The following is a 27,360-nucleotide window of genomic DNA, read 5'->3' as shown; positions in this document are numbered from 1 at the left end:
TTGGCAATGTCTAGAGACATTTTTGATTGTCACAATGAGGAGGGGGTCCTACTGGCCTATTGCGAGCACAAGCCTGAAAGGCGTCTCAACATCTTACTTGTCCTGTACAAGAATTGCCTGGCTTAAAATGTCAATAGTACCAGGATTTAGAACCCCACTTTAAGGTAATAGAAAATATTATGGTCCAGTTAACTGGCGAGTATTATCTCGATTCAGTATTTAATAGTGTCTAATCCCTTATGATAAACAAAACTCTGAACTTAATTTAAAACTAACTCCAAGGTGCCTATGTGGCTCAGTCTGTTAAGTGTCTGCCTTCAGCTCAGGTCATGATCCCAGCATCGTGGTTTAGAGCCCAACATTGTGCTCCTGCTCTGCAGGGAGCCTGCTTCATCCCCTCCTCTCCACTCATGCTCTCTCTCTCACTGTCTCTCTCTCTCTCTCTCTCAAATAAATAAATTAATTAATTAAAGCTCTACTCTTCACCTAGCTGGGAGGAAGGCAAGATATTTTCCTCTTCTGTCCTTCACTTCTCACTTTACTCCAAATCCCCATCTTGCTAACATGTTTGCACTTACTTTGTGGTCAAAGCTAGGGACAGAAGAAGGTTTCTCACGATCTGGGCCAGGTAGACTTTTATAGCAAACGCTCTCCTATAAGCATTTCTGTGGGTTCCTTGGAGACCCCACAAGGAACATTTGAGTTCAAGTCCTCTAATTCAGGCAATTTATTTTTTTCCAGTTGCACCTCTCTCCTGTCTTTCTCTTTTTTTTTCTTCTGAGATCCTCAGGAGCAGTTAGGATGGCTCATGTCCAGCTATCATACAATGATAACCTAGCAAATGTTTCCTACCCAATAGCTATTTTTAAAAAACAGTTGATTAAAGCCATTCTACTTTCAATGAGTAACTGAACTTCTGATATTTTTTTTCGCTTTTCATTCTTTCACCTATACTCCAATAAATTACAATACCAGATAAAAATCTCATTAGACTGTTCCCATATTCAAACTTGACCATGGACAAGTTACTTAAACTCTTTGTCTCAGCTTCTTCATCTCTAGAATTTCTTACATACTTAGAAATATCATTGTGAGAATTGATTCAACAAATATTGAGTGAACATTTACATTTGCATGCTAAACAATGTTTGAGGTATTGGAGACACATTAGTGAACATTTACAAAAGTTTATAAATCCCTGGTGGTCTAGTGGTTAGCGCTTGGTACTCTCAAAAGCTTACAAAAATCCCTGCCCACATGGACCTTACACTGCAGTAGAATTAAGTTAAATCATGTTAAATGCTTAGGAAAGTATCAAGCATGTAGTAGGGTCTTAATAAAATTTACAGGCACTATTATTAACCTAATTGAATGATTGATTTATTCTAAAATATGATTTGAGAGGAAAAGGGCCTCTAAGAACCTAAGAAAGTGCCCCCAATCCTCCCAGTATGTCAGCAATTGGGTTAAGACAGGGAAGGGCCCAGTCAAGATCTATTCTCTTACGGAGACAATGAATTCTTATCAATTATGAATAATAAGATACTTTGAATGTATTTAGACTTTGTACTTATGAAGGTCCAGACCTTAAGTGTTATGTTCATCCTGAAATTCACAGTCTTTAGCGTGGCGCCTGATGATCAGTAAACATTCAGCTAATATAGAAATTTGACATACACCTATCTTTGAAGATAGAGCTTAGGATAGAAAGCTGAGAGTGGGGGACCAAAGAAGACGTGGAAAAAGTCTGACGCAAATTTGTTTCAGAATTTTACCTAGAACTGGTGGTGATTTCACATCAGTTAAAAAAAAATTTAAAAATATCCACTTCAGGGGTGCCTGGGTGGCTCAGTGGGTTAAGCCACTGCCTTCGGCTCAGGTCATGATCTCGGGGTCCTGGGATCGAGCCCCACATCGGTCTCTCTGCTCAGCGGGGAGCCTGCTTCCCTCTCTCTCTCTCTCTGCTTGCCTCTCCATCTACTTGTGATTTCTCTCTGTCAAATAAATAAATAAAATCTTTAAAATGCAAAAAAAAAAAATATATCCACTTCAGAAAAAGAAATCACCTTGAGTTAACATAAAAAAGAAGATTGACAAAATTATTTGGACTTGTACGATGTTTGAAAATGCCTGAATTACCCACAGGCTGTATAGAATCATGATTAACTGAAATGAGTTTTTTCCTTTATTTTGATGAATTTTCTTTGGCCCTTATTCTGTATGTAGACACAGATAAGTGGAATTACGCAGATAAAGGTTAGCATGTTAAATGTGAGCAAATGAAAGTGAAAATAAATTGTGAATGGATGGAACTAACCACATTCTCATTGCACATTCATGTGGCAATAGAGCTAATAACTTCATACAGGCAAATTTTTACTCATGAGCTGTGTCTAAACAGAAGAGCTTGAGTTGTTAATTCCAGCAGTTCCATAACTACTGCTTTCTATTCATATTTGAATAAAGTAATAATAATAAAGGAGAAATTCACCAAAAGCTTTTTTTTTTTTTATCTCCAGTGTTCAGACTGCATCATAGTGCTTCCGATACAAGCGACAAAAACCGAGTTAAAAGCAGATTAAAGAAGTTTATCACCCGAAGACCTTCGCTGAAAACGCTGCAAGAAAAGGGACTTATTAAAGGTATAGGACATTTTATACTTTTACTGTAACAGTGATAAATGAATATGCCTCTGTGTCCATAGCTATTCAGCTCTAAAGAAATATTAGGATATTTTATTCTTTTTAGGTTGTTTATTGAATGTTCTGCTCCACAGCAAAGGAAAAACAAAACAAAACTGTTGTCTGGAAAACTAATCCTGAGAAAGTAAAGGTTGCTGCACAGTGTCATTGAAAACAATACCTCAGTTTTGCTCTCAGTGGAGCTGGGCTCCGCACCAAGAGGCAGAGGAAGGTATCCTGGTGGCCCATTAGAATGAGCGCATGTTACCATGTGCCTGGACAATCCAGGTGCAAATCTATTGTTCCAGCATGCTTAATGACAACAGGCCTTTTCACTCTCAGATGTGTCCTGATTTGGATTAAAAGTTACCTGATCACCCTACTCACAGTCTGAAGTGAGTGCTAAGAAGGTCTAAGACAACCTTGAGTCATGAAAATGTATGGATTTGGGAGCTGGGGAACTAAAAGCTCAATCTAAATGGAAATAAGTAGGTATTTTGCAAATGTATCTGTTATAAAGAACAAAATATTCTAGACTACCCTAGCCGCCACAATAGAAAAACATAGACTCTGACACTAACCTAATCAGAACTCAGACCTTGGTGCTACCAATCACTCACATTGACATTGAACAAGCCGTGATCTCTCTGAAGATCAGATATCTCATCTGCTAAATGGGGATACTTATACCCACCACTGAGAGGGCCATTGAGAGAAATACACGAGTTAATCCATGTAAAGCATTTAATAGAGTTTCTGGAACATAAGTATTCAATAAATGTTCTCTGCTCTTAATGCTATTATTATTAGCTACTATTGTTACTCTTGTGGTGCCAAGGAGATGAGAAAGAATGAATGAATACATAGAACCAGTGGTAAAGTAGATTTCTATAACTGGAAATCACTTAAAAATTATAAAGGTAAAATGTATTATTTTCCTAACAAGAAACCATATGCATCGAGTCCATTATTTCCCGTTTTTTAAATTTTCTAACTGATGGGTATATTTTGAAGATTGAATACAAGAAGAAATTTGAAAATTGAATACAAAAAGAAATTTGAAAATGGGCTAAAATACCCTTCTAAAATAAATTCTGAGAACAAAATTGAAAGATTGATCCTTATGGGAGTCAAAAGGTGATTCAATACCCGATCATGTCTCAGGAACAGGGCAGAACAGATCTTAATATTTTCAGCAATACGTAGCATGAGAATTATTTAGCTAGGTTACAATAACTGTCTCTCCTATCCATTTCAGTCAATTTTTAAACAGGGGAATTTATCACAAGAATCATCTGGCATTTTGAACCAATTGTGGAAGAAGAAATTTTATGAAGCATGAACATACATATCACTAATAGGGTGGAAAATTCTTAGAATGGAAGTATTTGGGGGTAAAACAAGCAACCAGCTTTGAATCAGACTTTTACTCCAAAGATGTCCTTTTCAGAGTCACTTGGATCTCTAGAGATCCAACTTCATATAGGAAGATACCAGTATATTCAGTTCTGTCTGAGAACACACCCCATTGGTTATCATTTCCTTTGAGAGGATTCTGTTGCAAGTTATCTTCCACTTCAGAAAAAAAAAACAAAAACAGAAAACCAACTTAGTAGCCCAAACAATTGCAAGTTGACATAAAGTCCACCTTTTTCATGAATGTAGCAAAATGAAAAGGTTTTGAATTCAGTAGCAGGGTCTGGGCCCAGTCAAAATGCAGAAGAATTCACCACAGCAGTGCTAAAGCACTGGTCTGAGAGGGACTGGAGGCCACATGGAGTTTTCATACTGACGTCATGGAACCACTGAACACACTCTGATGTGTACATTTCCTATCTTAGAGCTCCATTAAATTTCCACCATAGCTGACCAATGAGTCAGTGTTCATTAGGAGGGTTATGGAAAATCTATGTGAAATTCTGATTTGATAAGCTTCCATTGTTGTCTTCAGTGGAATTTTCTTCCAAATACAGATCAAGTTATGCAAATATAATCACTTCTTGAGCTTGTTTCAGTTTTAACTGCGAATTTTTTAAAAGCGTTTACTGACATTTTTTTCTCTAGACTGAGTAAAAAGCATTAAACCGATTTTTAAAAATACAGGCCCAGTCAAATTTAGTACTTTAAGTCTTTTTGTCATAGTGTATTTAACACAAACACTTAGAAAAAGCAATGAAATCGGTGTTTTTGATCAGTTATAAAAAATTATAAAAAGTCAATGAATGTTTAATGGTTAAATGGTCTCTCCAAGTAAAATGCCTTCATTCTTTCAAGGAGAAGACTTACTCAGAAAGAGAGGTAACGGCCTTTAAAATTGTCCTCAGTGTACCTGCTCATGAGAATACATATCAAATTCTTTCAGCTCTCTTATCTGTTAGATCTAGAATGAAGTCCTTCACAACAAGGTTTCAGAAAGCTAGTGACAGTTTGGGTCTTAAAAGTGTGCTTCCTGACACCTGGGAGGACTCTGCAGGGCTGTCCCCCGCTTTGAAAGGGTTTCTTACTTCTTGATGTAATGTTAACAACAGGTTGAGAGGCCTGAACTTTGAATTCAGCCAACCTGTATCGAGCAGCAGCAAAGGAGCAGGAAGGGTTGTGCCTTCTTGACTTCATAATGCCAGCAGAACAATATCCACAAAGCACTTTATGTGAAAAGAGAATTGTCCCGATATCACACAGTCTGAACTCAGACACAAACTCTTTATTATCTATGTTTCGCATTCATGGAGACCTGGCCAATATGTGATTTCATTGGGTGGGATCTAGATCTGGAAACAGTCCCTTGATGGGGCTGCATTTTCTGCTTTCTTTAATACGACTAATGAGAAGGGTACATTATAATGTCAAAAAAGGGCAAGCCAATAATTATGGATGATCCCCAATGGAAAGAAATCTTATTAGCTCGGGTGAGTGTAGCCTTCATTGCACCATGGCAGGGGTGGCTTCTGAAAAGCCTTCCATTTCTCCAATGGAGAAATTTCACATTTGCCAAGGGAGTGGCAAGTACCTTTTAAATGTGAGTTTTTGCATTGAGCATCTCATCAGAAATAAAACTCAAATCAGTTGAATATGTAAATGGTAGGCAAGAAGGTACATTTTAGGGTGGTAAGTGTGTTTGAGTATATTTTCTGCTTGGTTTTGGACATGAAGTAATAGCTCTCTATAAAGTGTCAGCCAAACTACCTTATATAATCTTTCGAATAGCATCATTGACATCCAAGAATAGAAAACACTTGGCAATGCAATTTCTAAAAAGGATAATAATTGTTTGTTTGTTTGTTTGTTTTTGGAGCAACTAGTATTTCATTATGTCAAAATGATAGAATTAGAGAGGACTGTGTTTAGATGGTAGTTTCTTTCATCTTCCTTTATGTGGATAAAACCATAATGGTGTTATTAGTAGAAAATGAAAGTAATGCTTTATTGCTTTATTTTGCAATCGATATTATGAAGCAAACAACCTCTTTAAAGATTCAATAGTATGGCTGCAAGTTGTATGATGAAAAGCGGGCTTTCCTGCCTCATCCCAGTTGGTGCTCCTTCTGGGGCACCACTTGGCACTATTGCTATTTGTAGTTCTGGTCGTTGACTCCATAACTTCTGTTACTGTTATTTGGAGTAGAGGTCAGTTGGTTTTTGTCAATATATACCTTATCTTTAAAATCATAATGTCTTGACTTATCAAGCTTAGATGTTATCTCAGATTTCTTTTACAATAGACATGAATTTGACTCGGTTAAAGCAGACCTCATCTACCTGGCACTGTTCCTCCCCAAATACTCACAATCAAGTAGACCAGATCTTGATCTTTTCAGTGGCTTTTTCTGGAACATCCAATATACTTAAATCTGTACTTATTTTTCTGTTAACCATGGAAAGCTAAAACTTAGGGTCTCCATTGACGAGACAAGAAAGACAGGATGTTTAGTGTCTTTTCCCCTCTCATCTCCTCTCTTTGCTATTGTAATTCTTACTTCTCAATGTGTTAATTTGAATCTCCCTGAGGGCTAGTGATGATGAACATTTTTTCATGTGTCTGATAGCTATTTGTATGTCTTGATTGGAGAAGTGTCTGTTCATATCTTCTGCCCATTTTTTGATATGATTTCCTGTTTCATGTGTGTTGAGTTTGAGGAGTTCATTATAGATCCTGGATATCAACCTTTTGTCTGTACTGTCATTTGCCAATATCTTCTCCCATTCCGTGGGTTGCCTCTGTTTTTTTGACTGTTTCCTTTGCTGTGCAGAAGCTTTTGATTTTGATGAAGTCCCAAAAGTTTATTTTCGCTTTTGTTTCCTTTGCCTTTGGAGACATATCTTAAAAGAAGTTGCTGTGGCTGATATCGAAGAGATCACTGCCTATGTTTTCCTCTAGGATTCTGATGGATTCCTGTCTCACGTTGAGGTCTTTTATCCATTTTGAGTTTATCTTTGTGTACGGTGTAAGAGAATGGTCGAGTTTCATTCTTCTACATATAGCTGTCCAGTTTTCCCAGCACCATTTATTGAAAAGACTGTCTTTTTTCCACTGTATATTTTTTCCTGTTTTGTCAAAGATTAATCGACCATGAGTTGAGGGTCCATATCTGGGCTCTCTACTCTGTTCCACTGCTCTATGTGTCTGTTTTTATGCCAGTACCATGCTGTCTTGGTGATCACAGCCATTATAAAAACTCATTATTTTACAGATTTCTATAATTATGATTAATTTATAGATTGATCCTAAAAGTTAAAAACCAAAAACCGGTATTCGTGCAATTACAGTTATATAAGGTTGCTTACTGCAGCTCCAAGTACCAGACTTCATTCTCTCTTCTTATAATATCATGACCTCTGTGATCTATAAAGAGAAATCCCCCTTGATCGTGATGAAAAAGACTCTCTTTTCTTTTACATTTGAAAGTTGCATTGGATATTTATGCTGCTTCACCCTCACAATCATGCCCTCCATTTGCCCCCCACATTCTGGATCTAAACGTGAAGAAAAATAGGCACCGAATTTACTTTATATTGATCATGTAAATATTATGGAATTGCTAACCAAGTCATGTGCTAGATTTGGACTGACATATCCATGGGTTCAATGTTATGACTTAATGGGCTACGCAAATTATAATGTTCTTATTTTTTAAGTTTTTATTTTAATTCCAATTAGTTGACATGCAGTGTTATATTAGTTTCAGGTGTACAATATAGAAATTCAGCCTCTCCATACGTCACCTGGTCCTCTTCACAAGTGCCCTCCTTAATCTCCATTGCCTATTTCACCCATCCCTCCAACCCCACTCCTCTGATAACCATCAGTTTGTTCTCTATAGGTAAGAATGTATTTCTAGGTTTGTCTCTCTCTCTCTCTTTTTATAATATTCTTTTTTTTAAAGCTTATGCTTCATCACTTCCTTAAATCAAGCCATTTTTTAGTTTGATCCATTTTTTTGTGTTGACTGTCTCATACAGGTATTTTCCCCCCAGAGTTTCATTTTTTCCTTGCATCTGGGCCTTTATGTCATCAGGGACGTCAATCTTCTCAGTGAAACAGTCTATGTATTCTACTCTGTGACTCCTTGCTTTTGATTGAGTTTATTTGAAAGTATAGCAGCTTTAGAATTTTACTAAGTTATGTTTAAAGCTGGATTCTGCCTTTTACCAGCTCTATAACTTAATACTGGGTCACTGACTTCTTCATCCACAAAATTTATACTGTAAAATTTAAATAAGATGAAATATGGAAGAATTTTACACAGTGCCCAGCTTATCTTAATTATTTGGCAGTTTTCTTCCTTCCATCTTTTTTTCGTTTCACCTTCCATTTCTTCCCCTTTTTCTCTCTTCTTTCCTTTTTTACTTGGGTTAATGATCAAGATGGCCCTGGGAAACTATTTTCTCAAGTATTCCTTTAAAATTTGAAAAACCAATCCTGGCAAGTGTCATGGAAAGGCAGTAGTAACTTGCTTACTTCAAGGCAAGTGCATAGATAATTTATGGTTGGCTCATATTTATCTTTTTGGTAATTTTCATCATGGTACTCTTTATACATAAATGGGCATGAGCTAATTTTCTTTTCTAGCTACACCCACTTACACAGTGTCATCTAATTGCTGGAACATTTAAGTAATTACCCACACAGACACAACTAATTGTTTAAGGTTTCCATCACATGAGAAAATAATGTCTTTGAAATTATAGTACTTTTATAAAATATGTCAATTATATTGAGAAGTAAAGAAAGATTTGCCATTCAAATTGCAGATACAAGTTATCAACCCTAAACTTTCAACAGTCATCTTTATGAATGGCAAAATCATTGAGTTCAGAGAAAAGTATTTTTAAAATGATTTGTCAGAACCAATTTGTGACAGAGTAAGCTACCTGCCACATTGTTAATTTAAGCAAAATATTTATGAGCAACACTACAATATGCCTTTGGGTAGAGATACGCTCTAATTTTGCCACTTTATCAGTGTTAGTCTGAGAATAATTGTATTTGAATTTATATACAGGGGCATGGGTCTATCATTGCTTGGGCCTGAAATATTCCCACAACTTCCACAATATGCACTAATGTGCTTAAAAATATCTTGTAAATCTTCTTTTCTTTAAACTTCTTTACGGTTCATAATTGAACTGTGATCCTTACGTGTGAGCTATGTCATGATTTAATATTAACCAAAATTAATAGCCAACCTTAAGCTTCTTTATCTTGGCCTACAAGCTTCCTGGTTCCTTTGCATTTACAGTTCCCAGGCAGTTTCTGTTATTTAAAGGCTCTTGGGAGCAAATGTGTTGGTAATAGAGTACCACATAGCTATCTTTTGTTCAATAATAAAATACAGGTCACCATGAGAGATGGCAAATGTTGAGAAAAAAGTGCACCTGCCTAGCAGGTTAAGCCCATGTCTTTTAAAAGCTCGTTATTCAGGGAGGAAATGATCCAGGTCTTATGAGATATTAAAAGCAGAATAACTTTGGAGCAACAAGAGAAAAATGAGGTCCAGAAATGGGAGTGAATTAGGTAAGGGGAAAAAGAATGAGCCAGACTAATAAGTTGGTTTCTCTGTGGTTCAAGAACTTCCTTTCTTATGGAGAGAAACCTTTTACACAGGCATTAGTTAGAATATAATATTTAAGATGATGACTTACATATAACTGAAAAAGTTACATATAACCAAAAGATGGTTTTATCAACAATTTCCTGATATAGTATACTATTTTGGGGGTATTTGTGTATCATAATAATGCCAATGATAATAACAATAATAATAATTGTAATAATAATATAATAATGATTCTTCTTTTTCCTTTCTTTAAATTACATTTCTTTCCCTTTCAGTCAAGCCCTCAAAATCTTTCCCATTTTTTTAAGTAAGAGAAAATGCCAGATAGTATCAGGCTTCAGCCCTAAAACTGACTGGATGCCTAATAATAGCCCTGCTAAGTGCTGGGAATATAAAATGAATATGACCCAATTGATTCAAAACCAGCATTTTGGCATTTTGTTTTTAGCCAGTGGTCTCTGAAATCCATATTAATTCTTGCTATGGCAGTAGATATTGGTTTCATTTATTCCGTGGACTATCTATCCTTAAAATATTGCCCAGAGTTTTGGCATACCTTATAAGGTTGGTCTAATCCTGGTGCCAGTTTGAAATATTGCCTTTAAACCTTCCATTTTGAGGACTGACACATTTCCATAAAATAAGAAGAAATAGAGCATGAGGACCAACAAGGAACCAGTAAATACAGATGGCTTTTCTTTCATAAGAAAGGGAATCTATATCATGTTTTGGGCATACTCTGTGTTTTAACTCAAAGTGTGTGTGTGTGTGTGTGTGTGTGTATAGATTATAAAAAAGGGTACAAAATCTCCCCCCTTTCATCCCTGACAGTGCACCAGCCAAAGTTTATGTGTTCTTGGAAGCATATCCTCAAGTTGTTGCAGATGACCAAAAGTCAAGCTAATGTGCTATTTCCTTCTTGTGTCAGGAGGCCGCTGCCCTCTGGAGAGGGGGTCTGTGACCATTTCAGTCCTCTAATCATATCTTAAATCTTCCCTCCATGAAACCACATGAGAGAAGAAAGAGATGTGGGGCAGCAGTGTTCACAAGAATCCCCCTTTTTAAAGGTTAGCATTTATTATTGATATCCTGCTGTTCTCCAGCAGGTGCTCTCATACCCCAGAGTTCCCTCATGACTCCTTAAACCCAGCTTCACAGGTGGTGGAAGATTCTTCAGCTTAGCTCCTGTTAGCTTTGTAGGGCCTCCATAGGCCCTACAAACTATATCCAAAGCCAGTGCTGGTTATTCACTTTCTCCTTTGTAGTTTTTATAATTCTCCTGCTCACACAAAGTACTAGCTGGTGATTTCATTTTGTGTTGAAGTAGATAATTGAGGGAGAGGAAAACAGAATTTCATCGTGACCTAAACACTGATACTTTGAACAAATGTATGAATAAATGCTTCACGGGCAGTGAGATGAATTGAATTTTCCGTGGTGCTTGAGAAAAGAGGTCCCAGCCCTTTCTCACTCATGGTACTATTGGGATTTGAGTCCACACTATGGGTTCGTTGAATGTGTCTCTAAGGATAGAATCTATCAGATCTCTCACAACCAATATCTCCTCATCGGGATCCACATTCAGCAGATGTGTGAACTGTTACAAGCCCAGGAAATATTAATATCAACAATTCATTTTGACATATCCTAAGATTAAGATACTGCTCTTTTATTTCCTTTAGTATCACTGACAGTTCCGTCTGCAAATCTTTCCCCTCATATTCATGTCTATTATAAATCAACAAGAGTCCACAAATTCCCAAGAGAAAGAAGAAAAAAAGAACTGTGTCACGTTATTGGGGTGGTGGTGGCAAATTTTGTTCCATATGAAACGATCCCTTTTGAGTTGTTACTCTACCTGAGTAGCAACAATAGAGCGTAACTGTTCTCCCTGTAAAGTTTAGTCATCAGGAAAGTAACTCGGTATTGCAGAAGTGCTAGTCCAGCATTTTCTATTTTCCTTTGTGGGAAGGAGACAAGAGACCATATCTGAATTTGGATCATCGTAATTGGTGGTCTGTCAGTGTTAGTCAAATTGCACTATGGAGAGGTATGTCTCCCAACTTTTCTTTGAAATTGACTGTATTGCTGTAAGTGTGTTTTATCAAAGCATTTTCTGGGGCAACAGATCTGAAAACATAAGCTTTATGTAGCATTGTTCCTCCTTAGATATTTCCCTTTAATATGTCCTTTCTTTTTGAAGATAAAATAAAAGTACATAGAAAGAGTTCTGGGAATAGGCAGCTATATGTCGTAAACACCCTTCACTCCCCCTCGCCCAAGGCCCCCAGCCCCAGAAATTTGGAAATGATTTGATTGAAGCGATGACTGCCTTGATCATGTTTGAATACTCCTCCTTCATTGTCTTCTTCTCTCTATGGGAGGCAACAGCCCTGTCATGGAGTCACTCCTGGGACAGAAAGAGGTATTTCAAGCAACCATATTTTCCAAACACAAAATTGAGACACATGGCCTGACAATGACATAATATTTGAAGTAGGGACTGTGTGCAAAGATCCAGAACATATGGTTGAAACAGTTTTCTTATAAAAAGCAACTATTAAGACACGCTCTAGATTCTTATTCACAAAAGGCACATTCTTCCATCGCGTTTTTTCTCATTTAGAAATATTACCCACAAATCAGAAGACTGACTGGTTTGCCCTCAAACATGTTGCTTTGCCAGTGCGAGGAGCTCCCTGTTGACTGGAAAGTTAAATACACAGCCATCGAGGAAGCAATGCAAACCAGACTGCCAAACATATTATGAATATGTTGCTCTTCTTTAAAATGCTAGTTGGTTTTTCATACTGGAGTATTGACTAACTGTCTGTGTTTGATGTATGGTTTACCAGCCTGATGTCGACTTATGGTTAGAGCTTAACTTGTTAGTTCTGCTTTTGCAGCCAATTCAGAATAACTACAGATGCCTCGAGATATTAAAATTGACTGCTCAAATGGACTCAGTGTGGGAGTTTCATTGGTTTTAAATTGATAACAGCTGAAAGAGTGAATGATTATAGTGTACATGGGCATAGGACACAGCTCTTTCATAGAACTCTTATGAACAAACTCCCTTAGTGTGGGAATTTTTTCTTTCTTTTTATATCATAGTTATTTCTAAGCAACCTTGGGTTAAATTTTAAAATTGCACAGGCGTATGCAGAAGCCTTCTGAAGAAATAATTCCTGAGAAACAGACAAATTTTGATGACGTGGGTTTCTATTCTGGAGGGAACATTTAAAGTTAAGTAGCATTCCATAAGGTGGTAATTGTGTCTATTTCCCAGGCATCGGAGTTAAATAAGCTGTAGGGGAAGCATAAACTGTCATAATAGAAGGGTTGGAGTGTTGTGTACATCTCTTTCTTCAACTCACACAAACCGGAGCTCCAAAGTGCCTTATCACCGATAAGTCAAACAAAGCCTCTGCTTTGCTTTCTTATTCTCCCAGGAACAGTTATTATTGTTTTCATTATTTAAAAAGATGATCTGAACACTTTCTTCTCACACCGGAAAAAAAGAACACAAAAGAGAAATGAGGAAACTTTTCTCCCCTCCTCAAATCAGCAACGCTTATATAAAGAGGTTTTATGAAAACGCACTTTCACAATTTAATAGCAGCTTAGGGAAAAAGCCCAACAAAGAAAAGAATTCAGAGAAACTTAAAGAAGTTTATAAGAAAGAAATATCTGTTTATACATGCCTTCTCCAACTTGTATTTTTTCCAAGAGTTCAGTGTCCTTCCTACTTAATACTAGGACCTAACTCCATCCCATTTTCAGTGATCTCTAGCATTTTACCTTTGATGTTCCATTATAAATATTAGAAGTGATTTTTATATTTGATAGAAAACATCAATCCAAATCAATAAGGTTAAGTTAGGGTTTGTTGAAGAAAAATAAAGCCACATATTGGGTACCTATTTCATATATTTATTTTTTAAAAAATTGAACATTCTGCCCAGCTAGCATATGGCAGACATGTAACTAACACCTAGTGCTAATGACTATTTGTGGAATTGGAGATTGACTTGACAATAATACCAGCAATGTGTATGTTCAGACATGTAAGACAATCAAAATATTGTCTGATTGTAAAACTCAATAAGTCATATATATTTGGCCAATATTTATAGGAAAGTGTGTTATATATTTATTGCTCAAATTTCACCCCAGATTATAACCTGTGTACCTGGACTAAATCTTAAAATTACCCAATTATCTTTCTGGGATGCATACGGCCATTGAGTTATGCTTTGTGCTGTGATGGATAACTTGCATGGATAGCCAGCTAAGAGGCTGCTACAAGGATTGACATTTTCATAAGATCCAATTCCCTCAGAAATGTAAGAGCAAAAGAGAGAAATTTCATTCTCTTTCAACAGTTGTTGAGCTCCAATTTTTTAATGATTTTCTTATCTACCCATATTAGACAGGAGGGAGATTTTAGAGACGATGTCATCCAAGTTAAACACATGTGAAGGTCATTAACTTGAATCTATCACTCCTAACTTGTCCCTTTGAACTTGGAACTCAAACTCATAGCAGGAAAAGAAAGGATGGAGGGGGAAGAGGACTGGCCTTGGTTAACCTCACAATGAAGGAATCTATCATGCAACCAGAGGCTGAGAAATAAGAAAGCAGATGGGCTGAAAAGAATATCTTAAGGATATCTTAATATCTTGAGTTTCCAGATAATCTAAATTTCAGAAAAGCCATCACCTCCCCAGACTCCATCATTATGTGCTCCATCTCATACATTCATTTCCTGAACAGTATTTTGTTGAACAGAAATTCCACATTTATTCAAACGCACTGGGACCTTGAGCATGTGACAATTTTTCCATTTAAAAAAAATTAATTAGCATAGGAGAATGTTCAATATTATGTAAAGAATTTGACAGGACCTCACTTAATGTTTTTAGAAACAATTAATATGTCAAAAGAGGAAATAAGAGCCTGTTTGGGCTATAAATATGTTTACATAATTACCAGTTGAAGAAGTCAAACATTTAGGGTGAAAAAAACAACAAGGTTAGGCCCTCTCTTCATCAAAAACAGAATTCCCAATGATCTCAAATTCTCTAGCATAAGATCCCTTTATTCATGAACACACTTGTGTGCATGCCCTTTAACCAGAAAGATCACATATTTATAGTATGAATGAATAATCTTGAAGAAAAGTAATAATGGTTAGAAATACAATGCTGATCACACACAAGGAGAGACAGTCACATCTATGTGTGAGGTTATGCCCAACTCAAGATGTCATGGTAATATGGAGAAAGCATTCCCATGGTGGCTGTGCAGTATAGGAAGAGAAATATTCCAAGTGTGATGGTGCAGTGCCCCACACCAGGCACTGTATGTGGTAGTAGACATGGCTGTCTCATTCTCTAAGACAGAATGGGAAGCAGAAGCCCTGGCCAGGGAGTTGTGGCCTCAGAAGGGACTGTTGGGCAGGAGATGGGTAGTGGGGAAAACAGGGAAAACAGGTACTGGATCTTGGTCCAGTACCAGAAGGTGAGGAATAAACAGCCCATCTAAAGAAAGTTGGGGATATGGGACACTCATTGCATTTGAGGAATTTTGGAGATGATACTTCTGAGTAAAGTTTTAGTGGAAAGCACTTTCCTGCGATAACCCAAAGCCATCTGTTTCTACAATTAGTTATTATAGTACGAACACTACCAAAAGCCCAAAGGAAACTTCTGTCTCCCAGATGCAATTCTCTCAGTCAAGAGTCTGAGAGGCTGGCATGGATATGTGTGTGGTGTTTCAGTTTCATATACCGAGCTGGATCATAGACACTCATCTGAGATCCGCTAGAAGGAGTCTGTGCTAATCGATTTGGCACACCATCTGGAGACTAGAAGTGGTCTAAGCAACCTCTGCTACAAAAGGTTCCCAGTCTGTTGCCCCCATTATCACCAGCCTAGAATCCTAGACTCCTAGAATATCTAACAAGAAATGCAGCTCTTTCTTGGGAAAAAGAGATACCTGGACAGAAAACTGTACCTAGTTTTATATATGTTTAAATACATAAAAAATGCTTGCAGTAATGAAATATATGAAAGACCATTTTCTTTGTTGGATCTGGATACATATGGTGTGAAGTGATAAGGTGGTGGTGACAAGCTCTCCCTAGCTATTTGAAAGAGCTATATGCATTCTATTTTACTCAGGAAAACAATGTATTGCAGTCATTAAGCCATAAAGATCACTGAATTTTGAAGTAGATTTGAAGTCTAGTCTTGGCTCTGCTATTTACTTGCTTTGAGGCTTTGGACAAGGTAATGAAAATTTCTGTCCTAACACTTTCCAGATAATACCTCTTATGATTGTTGATACTACACAAAGAGCAATTAGCATGGCAAATAATAACTCTTAATTCTCATACTTTACTCCTAATTCTACTCTCTCTATGGCATGATATATTGCAAGCATTTCTCCTGAATGCAGAGTAGGTATTCTGAAAATTGCAAAACAGATCAATTAGGGTGAGATTTTTGTGGCATTGCATTAGTAAAGCCAACATTTTGAGCATTCTGTCTGCCTCACATTGTTCTTATATGGCTTGACGTGCACTCTCCAGTAATAAGGATGAAGGACAACTATGCTTACTTTTTTTATGTTTTGATTGTTACTCATATATATTCTTTAAATCACTATGTTCTAAGAGGATACAAAAATGCATAAGGCAGAGCTGACTACAAAATGAGTAAGGGAGATAAAATCACAACAAATACAACATAATATATCAAATGTCAAAAGCTTTAGGGACATTGAGGTCATGGATTTGGGGAAATTACAAGTGAGAAAAGTGTGAGAAGGATTCATGTTTCCTTTATTCTGTGGTCTTGAAACTGAATCTTGACTCTGAGCCTTTGGACATGTGGAGAGCTGGTTGAGACGTTCAAGGTGTGCAATCGTAGGAAAGCATGGGAACCATGCTTTTTCTGCAAGGTAAAGGGTTGGATGAGAAGTGTCTGTGGCAGGTATTTTGAGCAGTGCCAGGTTCAGAAGTTTGTACTTGATTTTATAGGCAATTTTATTATTCATTTAGTGCTCATTATTCATTTTTACTCATTTGACAAACATTTACTGGGGACCTCCCATGCAGAAAACAATGGGCTGCATACTGGACCCAGATGTGTGAGATGAGATTCCTTTCTTACAAACTAGTTACGTTAGCACTGCTTACAAATATTCTATATTAAAAAAGAAGCACTTCCATACCCTGCAAACTTGTCCCACTTTGGAAAGCTAATGAAAAGACGTTCTTAGTTCTTTTTATCTAATTTTACTTATTTCCTATTTAACGACAGTGGGCCATGCCCCAGCAGCCTGTGGATAGGAATGAAATAACAGATATTAAGGCACAAATATCCTAAGTTGTGACTACCAGTTGTATAGCCATAGCAACTCAGACTTTACCCTTCTCTAAAGTCTCCTTGACTATTTCTGGGAGCACCTGGAAAGTATTGCATTTGATACCTCATTACCTACAAACTGCCCAAGGCAGGCATTTCACCACAACTATGCAGCCAGTATCTTCTGAGACATGACTTCCTCCCCTCTTGGTGCCCAAGAGCTTCCAAATCTACAAACCCTTCCACATGCCGAGCAGTACTCTGAAGCTCTGGTTCCCACAGCATTTTTAGATTCACTCTGTCTCCAGAGCAATGGGGAGACTGCTCTTCTTAGCCACTGGCATTTTTCACCTGGTGTTTTAGGACCTGAAGCAACAGCTCTTAGGCTAAATCTCACAAAGTGAGAAATGGCTTCTTTCTAGTCCATGTGAGATCTTTCCTCAGAAGAAGTCAGATCTACTCCCTGGTACTTAGCTGGGATACATTCACAATTTTGCCATCTCTCTTGAATTTCCCTTAACCCCTGCAAGCTCAGAATTCCTCTTAAGTCACTGTCTTTTCATCCACTAATACCAACACTTCAGTTTCTATGTCTGGGTGATGAATATCATTGCACTAATTCAGTAGGCAAACCCAACTGAGCTATTCCATTCCACCCTTACGTGTACTCCTTCCCCGACAATGGGTGGTCTGGTTAGCCAGAAAAGTAATATAAAGAGTGTGCAATGAATCCAGAAAATGCTCAGTACACAAAGTGTATCTCACAATGAGATATCTATTTATTCAGTTATGTGGGCAGCTTCGGGCCAGGATAAGGTGTTCTAGAAGTGTTGTTGCATAGTCACTTTCTAAAGGGAAGGCTGAAAAAAAAAAAAAAAAGTAAGGGCTAAAAAAGAGAAACGCACTATGTTTGACTGGAAGCCCAAAAGAGACAAAATGTTTCGGAAACATGTGCATCATGGCCTACTAATTTAGGCTCATAACCCCCTCTCTCCAATTACATTCCTGGAAATGTTTTTTCAATTTCTTTGCATAGAATAACCAGAGGACCACATTGTTCAGAGCCGCCCATGGGGAACAGGCAGACCCGCGCAGAGCTTGCACCACACCTCCACGGAGCTGGCCAACACTTCCACAGAACCACAGGATTCCCTGGCTCCTAATATGGTTTATTATAAAATCCTTCACCTGCCTCAAAGCGCTTTTCATCAAAGCTGCTTTTAAACTGAAGCTGAAGACCAAAGAATGCCTCTAACAGAATCCTGAAATAGCTTTTAACCCGAGGCTGAGGAGAGAAAGTGCTTTTAACCTAAAGTGCTTTCCTCTCAGGTACTTGAGCGTGTACCTAGCACTCAGCATTAGTGGCTGTGAGAACACCCTTAAGATCCAAATGAAAGAGACTCCATTATAGGTATTCAAACCCGTTATATTAATATATTACAAGTAATATTTGGAATCATTAAGCAGTTTTACTCCAACTAAATTTGAATCTTTTCTTATTGAACTCTGCATTCATGCAAATCAATTGAAGTCTTACCACCTGGGATTCTAACAAATCTATGCTGATATTAGGAAAAGTATAGTGTTTTTCCTAGATTTTACTTTTAATCAGCATGAGTCAAAAGGCCACACCTTCTCTACCCTAAAAGAATCTCTCAACTTGTATCAGTCACTGAGTGGTATTTCTAGCTTTAGTCTATATTCGTTGGGCTGACAAGGTAAATGAAATCATTTAAAATTAATTCAATCAATTATTTGAATAAATTTTATGGATCAAGTTTTCTCCCTAGACTTGTCACTCAAACAAATAAAAGCACTGATTTCGCAGCACAGACGGTCCCTGACTTACGTGGTTCAACTGAATATTTTCCAACTTTATGATGGTGTAAATGTGATATGACTTCCATGGAAACTGTGCTTCAAATTTTGAACTTTGACTTTTTCCCTGGGCTAGTGATATGTGGTATGATACTCTTTTGATATTGGACAGTGACAGCGAGTCGCAGTTCCCAGTCAGCCACGGGATCATGAGGATAAAGAATCCATGTACTTGCGACCATACTATACCCATATAGCCATTTGGTTCTCCCACTTTTAGTATAGTATATAATCTATTTACATGAGCTCTTCACCACTTTATTATGACATAGGCTTTTTGTTAGATGATTTTGCCCAACTGTGAGCTAATGTAAACATTTGAGCATGTTTAATATAGACTGAGCTAAGCTACAATGCTCAATAGGTTGGGTGTTTTAAATGCATTTTGTCTTATATTTTCAACTTGTATTGGGTTTATTGTGACATAACTCCATGGTAAGTTGAGGAAGATATGAGTAAAGTTCCTACTAAGTCAAGTAAGTAGACAACCCAATTGATAAAAAGCTTTAACTTCAGAATAATTACAGTAAGTTATGTGATTGAGCAATTGAATTTTATGGACGGTTTTCTATTTTAAATATAAAGTGTATATCAATACGGGATAAGGAGGCAAAACTTGATGTCTTTGAATTTTATCCCCTTCTTCTTTTGCTAGTACCTTCTGTAACTTCAATGGAATGAAGACAGGCAAACCAAAAACAAAAAATATCACCAATTCAAAATGTAAATAATCCGTCTTTGCTAAACAAAAGTTAGCCATGTTAATAATTCCAAAATGCGCTAAAGCAAACTAAAATGAAATATATTTTCCTCCAATTTAACTGATCATGGCACAGTCTTTAGATAGAAATCATATTTTTGTATGCATTGTTTTCTCTTACTCATTCTTTCACTTATGTATTCATTTGGCAACCAGAAAAGAATGTGATAGAATGGGAAGAAAGAAAGGAAGGAAGAAAGGAAGAAAGAAAAAAAGGAAAGCAAGCAGTAGAAATACAAGAGGAAGAGTGGCTCCTGGGTGGCTCAATCAGTTAAGCATCTGCCTTTGGCTAAGATCATGTTCCCAGAGTCCTGGGATCCAGCCCCACATCATGCTCCCTGCTCAGTGAGGAGCCTGCTTCTCCCTCTCCCTCTGCCTCTCCCCCTGCTTGTGCTCTCTCATGCATGCTCTCTCTTTAAAATACATAAAAAACAAGGAAGCACAAAAGGAAAAAATTACATTTATCTTGTTCACTGTGTATTGTTTCCTTCCCCTCGAACATTCCTTTCCAGCTTCCTCTACCTAGTAAACTTACTCATTTTCATGCTTCCAGCTTAAAGTTACCAACTCCCTAAAGCCACCCTTGTCTTCATCCTGAGTTAGTCCTCTCTTCTCTTTATCCTGAATTATAATTTCATCATTTGATTATTGTACTATCTTCTAGCTGGACCATGAGCTGTATCTTATAGACTAAAGGCCATTTTACTCCATTTTACCTCCTGAGAAGTTGTTGCCTGGGAAGAGGTAGAAAGGAAAGGAAGAAGGACACAAAATCTTTCAGTGATTTTATAATTACTCTTTATTAACAATTTCATCTTCCTTCTTCTGGAAGCTCTTATGTCAATGGACACTCCTCTGATGGGCCTGTTCCCTCTCACTAGCCTCACAGCGTTGGGTTACCCTATGTTATGTTCTTCGACTCCTCCTCCCTTTTCATTCTTCTCCTCAGACTACTGGGCATTATTCAAATACTGCAGGGCTGAAATATTGCAGTCCAGTGCTTCAAGTTCTATCTATAGGCTTTCTAAACTTAAAACTTCAGCCTCATGCTCCAGACTCTCAAGACTCCAAACTTGCATGTTCAGATGTCTATTTATCATATCCTGGGATGTTTGGTTGACATCTCACATTTATCTAGAGCAATCCAGTCCTTGATTCCCCGGCTCTGGCATGTTCACCTCAGGAAATACTACTGCCAACTGCCAGCTGGAGTCACCCTATGTTCTCTTCTCTCTCCTACTCTCGTCAGCAAAACCACCTTAAAATATATTCCAGATTCAACCACATTTAGTCAGTCCCATTGTTACCAGCCTTATCTAAGCACTGTTACCTTGCCCATGTCACTAACCCCTTACCTGGCCTCTCTGTGTCTTTTCTTGACCCTCTTAAATATGGTCTCCACACAGCAATTAGAAGGACCATTTAAAAACATCAGTCACATTATTTCACTCCCATGGTCAATAATTGCTAATTACTTAGAATAAAATCATACTTAAAATACTATCTGATGACCTTTCTGTGACCTACAAGATTCTACCTGCTTTGGTCCCCAGGCTACCTTTTCAGTTTCATCTATGTTTGTCATCTCCCCCAGCCACACAGGCTTCCTTACTGCTCCCCGACTACACTATGCTTACTCCCCAGTCTTATGCATTGGCTGCTCCTCTGACTGAACACTCTCCCCAAGTATAGGCATAATTCACACTTTCACTTCTTTTGATCTTCACTCAATAGCATAGCCTCAGAAATGTCTTCCCTAATAATACCTCCCTCTGGCTCTCCATCTCCCTGTCTTGCTTTCTTTTCTCATAGTACCTGTCAATATTGAACATTATCATACATATATTATATATTAATGGGTTTATGAGTTTGATTTCCCATTTATATCTAAGTTGTATGAAGCCAGAAAGTGCTGTAGGAGGGCAGAGAGTGTTCTATTCATTATTCCATCCCTGGCAGGCATTGATAAATACTCAGGGATGGACACAAAAGATGAATGAATACAAAAATTCATGAAATATTCACTTGATCAGACCACTCTCTATACTGTTGTTTGTGATTCTGTGCACATGCATGTGGAGGGCAGTATGCATGTTTATGTGTATATTTGTGTGTTGTGTTGCTTTGGGTAAACAAAAGGATGGAGAAGCATAGGATAAAGTTGCTGCCCAGAGTAGACAAATATTGAAAAATCTCATACTCCCTGTTTAATTTGAGGTAGTAAACTCCTTGTTTAAGATATGAATTTATTTCTGACTAGTGGACTCCCCAAAATGTCCATTGTGTTAACTCGACCAAAGTTGAGTTGAGATCTATTTCCATGAAAGTTTAGAAGCTTAAAAGAAGAGGGCAAAGATGAGTGGGTGGCTCAGTCAGTTGAGCGCCCCACTCTTAATTTCAGCTCAGGTCTTGATCCCTGGTTTGTGAGTTTGAGCCCAACATTGGGCTTTGTGCTGGGTGTGGATCCTACTTTAAAAAAAAAAAAAAAAAAAAAAAGAAAAGAAAAAGAAAAAGGAGCCAAATAGTACTTCCATGAAGTACTATTTGGGATTGAGGGTAAAATCTTGAAAGGTGGGGTCAGCTTGAAGCCTGAAAAAAGAAGAAAGGAAAGGAAACAGGAGAAGGTGGGGAAGAACTCCTTCATTCTGTCTGGGTGACAGTGGGCCTGTCTCAGAATTTCACCTTTGGGCTGCTTGTGTCAAGATACTACTCCTGCATCCAACTGTCCAAATTTGATTGGAGGCTGCAGACTACAGCCTTCCCTTGTTTGGGGATATCTTCTCCATAGTTTAGCTAAAATCTCCTCCAGGCCAGTCCTTCCAGAACAGACATTATCATTATCCACCAGGGACTTTAAAATCTATTAGGTTAATGAGCTACACAAGTATGAATAAACATGTGGGGGGAAACTATACACAGAAGTGTATATATTTAGAGTTTCTATTTATTTAGATTCCAAACTACTTAAAAGTTAAAATAATTATGCTTTTTTTCCCCTGTATTTGACTCTTATGAGAAAAAAAAAAAAACACAAGTAAACAAGGCAGTAAGAGAAATTTACTTCACTTGCAGTGTATATTAGAGATTTAGCAGAGAATCAGCCCAGTTTTTTGGTGTCTGTGTATCAAAAAGCAGTAACTGATACTTTTAATCAAAGCCCGAAGGCATTGTAAAATAACACAGAACCTTATGAAGCACTTAATACAGATTAAATTCAGTAGTGTTTTAGCATTAAACATGTTTTTCTGAATCTTAGTTCAAGAGATAAGTTTGGGGCGCCTGGGTGGCTCAGTGGGTTAAGCCGCTGCCTTCGGCTCAGGTCATGATCTCAGGGTCCTGGGATTGAGTCTCGCATCGGGCTCTCTGCTCAGCAGGAAGCCTGCTTCCCTTCCTCTCTCTCTGCCTGCCTCTCTGCCTGCTTGTGATCTCTCTCAGTCAAATAAATAAATAAAAAATCTTTAAAAAAAAAAAAGAGATAAGCCATCTGTAAATTATAGTACTTACTTAAATCACCCATTTCTCCAAAAATTATCAGTAAAGCTGCAATAAATTTATATGATGAGGCCTTATATGGTGAGTATTTTAAGGAAGAAGAAAAAGTAATAAGGATGGAAATGGAGAAAATATGAAAGATAAAAGTAAAAACAGGATTCTTTGATAAGTAATCTGAAAGTTTTCTAGAAACCTACTCTCGAAAAGAAAACCAAATGTTATTTATAGTTTAAAACCAAAGCTAAATTTTGGTTAAATTGCTGAAATTACCCATGTTGGAAATATTACTTTTGCCCTTCAGTATCCACTGCCCCTCCCCATAGCAACTTATTGGGAGAGGATGTGCTTATGTGTGTAGCATTGTGGAGGGAGAAATATTTCAAGTACAGGCTACCTACTATTGAAGCCACCAGGGCTATGTTTTTTCTTATCCCAACACCATTTTTAACATAATTTCAACTAACTGGGCATCCCATCTTGAGCAATTGAAGAGTGTAAGTCATCAGAACTATGCTGGTGGCGAACTGGTAACGTAAAGAGCATCCTGACCTAGCCATCAGAGTTATAAGACTCTGGACCCAGCAGCATATTTCATGGACTTCCTTGGGACCTTTGGTCTGAAACATCTCCAAGACTGGTTCTCCAGCCTCGAGTAATTACTAAATTACTTTGAGTTCCTAGTAAATTCTTTTTTATTTTTTTTTAAGATTTCATTTATTTATTTGAGAGAGAAAGAGGTCACAGGTAGACAGAGAGGCAGGCAGAGAGAGAGGGGGAAACAGGCTCCCCACTGAGCAGAGAGTCCGATGTGGGGCTTGATCCCAGACCCTGAGATTATGACCTGAGCTGAAGGCAGAGGCTTAATCCACTGAGCCACCCAGGCGCCCCCTAGTAAATTCTTGGAGTTCCCACTCACTGTCATTCCTTAATATTTGAATAAATTCTTTGTGTAAGATAGCCCCCGGTGGCGGGGGCCTAGGTGGCTCAGTCAGTTGAGCATTGGACTCTTGATTTCGGCTCAGGTCATGATCTCAGGGTTGTGAGATTGAACCCCATCAAGCTCTACGCTGGGTGTGGAGCCTCCCTGAAATTCTCTCCCCCTCTTTCGCTGCCCCTTCTCCCCCCACTTCACATGCGTGCACAGGCACACACGTGCACTCTCTCTCAAGAAAAATAAATAAAAGATAATAAATAAATAAACAAAACCCCAGTGTTTTCTGTTTTGTTTTGGTTTGGGTTTTTTTGCAGCCCAGCCCCTTAAAAAATATACCTCGTGACCAAAAGGATGGGTGGGTCTAAGCCCCTTGATTTGTTATTATTGTTTCCTGTTCCCCTCTATGTTCTTCATGTATGTGCAGTTCTAGGTGCTTTGTTTTCCTTTTTAAAATTTACTGGACTGGCTGCAACAGCATCCCTGTGTCCTGAAAGCAGAATAATCATTTTGAAAAGCATGTGGAGACTGTCTTCCTGGGTAAATGATGATAACACCGTCACATTATTTGAACATTTAACTGCCTCTATTGAGTAGTTTTCCTCATAGTTTTGATTCATTTGGAATCTAACTGACAAAGATCCCATTACTGGGTGTTCTTTCCATAATTTGTCAAAAAATATATAGCAGAGATGAGGGAGAATGAAGCTAATTTGTAATCTGGGAGACTTAACCTGGTTATGCTGATGAACTAACTAAATCGGTCAAAAGTTTGAGAGCTTAAAGATTAAAAACCACCATTTCCTAGTTAAACTCTAATTCATTATGTAAACAACATGATTTATAAGTGCAGTCATGTGGAAGGTCTATTTGTTTTTCTCACCAAAAGATGCTTTCAAAGAAAAATTGCTGAAAATGGATTTTCTCCAACCAATGTGTTGCCTGCCACCCCTGGTATAAACGCTGAAGCAGGAGAAGGAAGACATAATGATCACACTAGCCAAGGCCATAGGCATTTGTGGAGCATTCCAAAAATATTGGCACCTCAAGCTAGAGGTGTTTTCTAAATACAAAAATTTGTTAAGAGAGGAATAAAGGATTACCAGTGAGCCCACAGATGGAAATATAGGTAGGGAGTCTGGAGCTCGGGGTTCTGGGTTGCTCCATTTTTTTGGAATAGCATAAGGAAGGGGAAAGCAGAAATAATCCTTCGTGTTGTGCCAGGACAACAGGCAAGGAAGTTAAGGGGGCAAAACTAGTTCATTAATGCTTGCCAAGAAAACAGAATACTTTCTCTCTCCCTCCCCCTTTCCTTATACTATTTTAAGATAGGAAGTTCTGTGGTTCAAAAACATTCCTGCAGTTTAATGGTCCTCCTTGGTATCAAACCCTGGATTGTATCAAATTTACAGATGGGTGACAATTCCACCACAGCCCTGAAATTTGACATTGACATGTTAGCTAAATCTCTATGATATATTTTCATTAGATAACACTTTTTACTTTGCAAAGCCATTTCTTGTGCATCATCATCTCCTCTAAGTTACATGATCCATCATTTTATGTTGAAGGCTAGTGTTGTAGTCAAGATTCCTTTCATTGTAATTGATAGAAACTTGTCCATACTGCAAACATAAGAATGGAATTTATTGGACTGCTTAATTGAAAATTCCACGGGACAAGGACAGCTTCAGGCATGATTGGATCCAGGGGCACAATTGCTATCAAATCTTTACTTCCTCCATCACTCAGCTTGTTTTCTACTCTGTTGGCTTAATTCTCCCGTATGTTCTCCCAGAAGATGGTAACATAACTTCTAGAAGCTCAGATTCATATCCCAATAGTTAGTCAATTCCTCTAGAAGTAAGGTTTCTCTTTCCCAGTAGCACTAGAAAAAGCCTTAGGATTTCTCCACCGGATCAACTTGGGCCATGTGTTCATGTCTGAACATGAGGAAATTCATGTTTCTCCCTGGAGCTAAAGGTGGTGGAATCAGCACCACTCAAACCAAATGGCAGCCAACACGAGAAAGGCATCATTCCCTAAGGAAAATCAGAGTGATCTTACCAGAGAATAGGAGGATAGTTGCAGGGCCAGGAAAAGCAATAGACATCCACCATACTTTTCCCAACCAGGTCATCTGTGACAGTGGATCTCACTGTTTAACGAAGGCTGGCACTTTCCATTATGGGCAATAGAAACCTTCTGGCCAATGCTATGTTCATGCTCTGGTCAAGTTTATTTGGTTGCAATAAACAGAAGTTCACTCAAAAATATTCAAATAAAATAGGAGCTATTGTCACAACCTAAGGTATGTCATGACACCTCATGGAAGAGATAGATGATCTCTGGAGTTAGGCATCAGAAAGTGAGGACCTAGGGTGTGTCTGCTTCATTCACCTCTCTCTGCAAATTAGTTCCTGGACCGAGTCACCCATTGCACACAGCGATCTCCCCATATGGTTGCCCCTGGCATCCAGTGTCTAAATCTAGGCAGTCTTGCTATTTAAGTCTTACTATTTACTATTTATGGCACTAACTACCTCAGTCTGTAGTATCCCACTTCTAATCATTGTGAGGGAGAATTTCATTGCCTTGGCTTGAGTTACAGGTTTGCATTTAATCAGCTTCACCACAGAGATTAAATTCTTAATTCCAGAGCCATACTTTCTTGGGTGAGTATAGCCAGTTTAAAGAGAGGCTAGAATTAAGAAGACAATTTTTGGTTTTTCTGGTAACTAGTAGAAGCAAACATCTCCCTTCTGTCTAATGATGTTGATCATATCAAGACTCTTTTCTCACCAGGACACTTGGCAATCATAAGGGGAGTTTCTCAATGAGGTATTGCCTGTGCTTGGCTGGACCACCCAGTAAGTGGCAGTGATGCACCTCACCCACCTCCCACTTTAGAACCAAAAAGTAGCCAGTAGCACACCTCATTCCCTCCAGGGCATTATGGCAGAACACCCAGAAGTTCACGTTCACTCCTATCTACCCTGCTCAAGATGGGACCCAAATCCCACCTTCCTTTATAATTGATGAATTCCTAGCACTAAACTTCTTAACGCAGGAGTCCATTTGATCTTTTCACTTTTTTCCTCATGGTCATCAATGGCCTCTGAGTTGTCAAAATTCAATGAGAACTTTTCACCTTTATCTCCCATCATCCTTCTGCATCTGAAATGCTTAT

The 27,360-nt window shown here is 38.1% G+C and overlaps 1 protein-coding gene across 1 annotated transcript in view; it reads left to right on the top strand.

The window, feature by feature from the left end:
- ARHGAP15 (Rho GTPase activating protein 15) overlaps positions 1-27,360 on the top strand; it is a 611,884-nt gene that overhangs the window by 357,474 nt on the left and 227,050 nt on the right. Inside the window, exon 9 of the mRNA XM_059394353.1 lies at positions 2,520-2,642. Within this exon, the coding sequence (XP_059250336.1) occupies positions 2,520-2,642 (123 nt within the window). The remainder of the gene's footprint in view (positions 1-2,519; positions 2,643-27,360) is intronic.

This window comes from Mustela nigripes, chromosome 3, assembly GCF_022355385.1.
Source record: "Mustela nigripes isolate SB6536 chromosome 3, MUSNIG.SB6536, whole genome shotgun sequence".
Taxonomy (NCBI): domain Eukaryota; kingdom Metazoa; phylum Chordata; class Mammalia; order Carnivora; family Mustelidae; genus Mustela; species Mustela nigripes.
The sequence above is the reverse complement of the archived record's forward strand: the minus strand, read 5'-3'. Positions and strand labels throughout refer to the sequence as shown.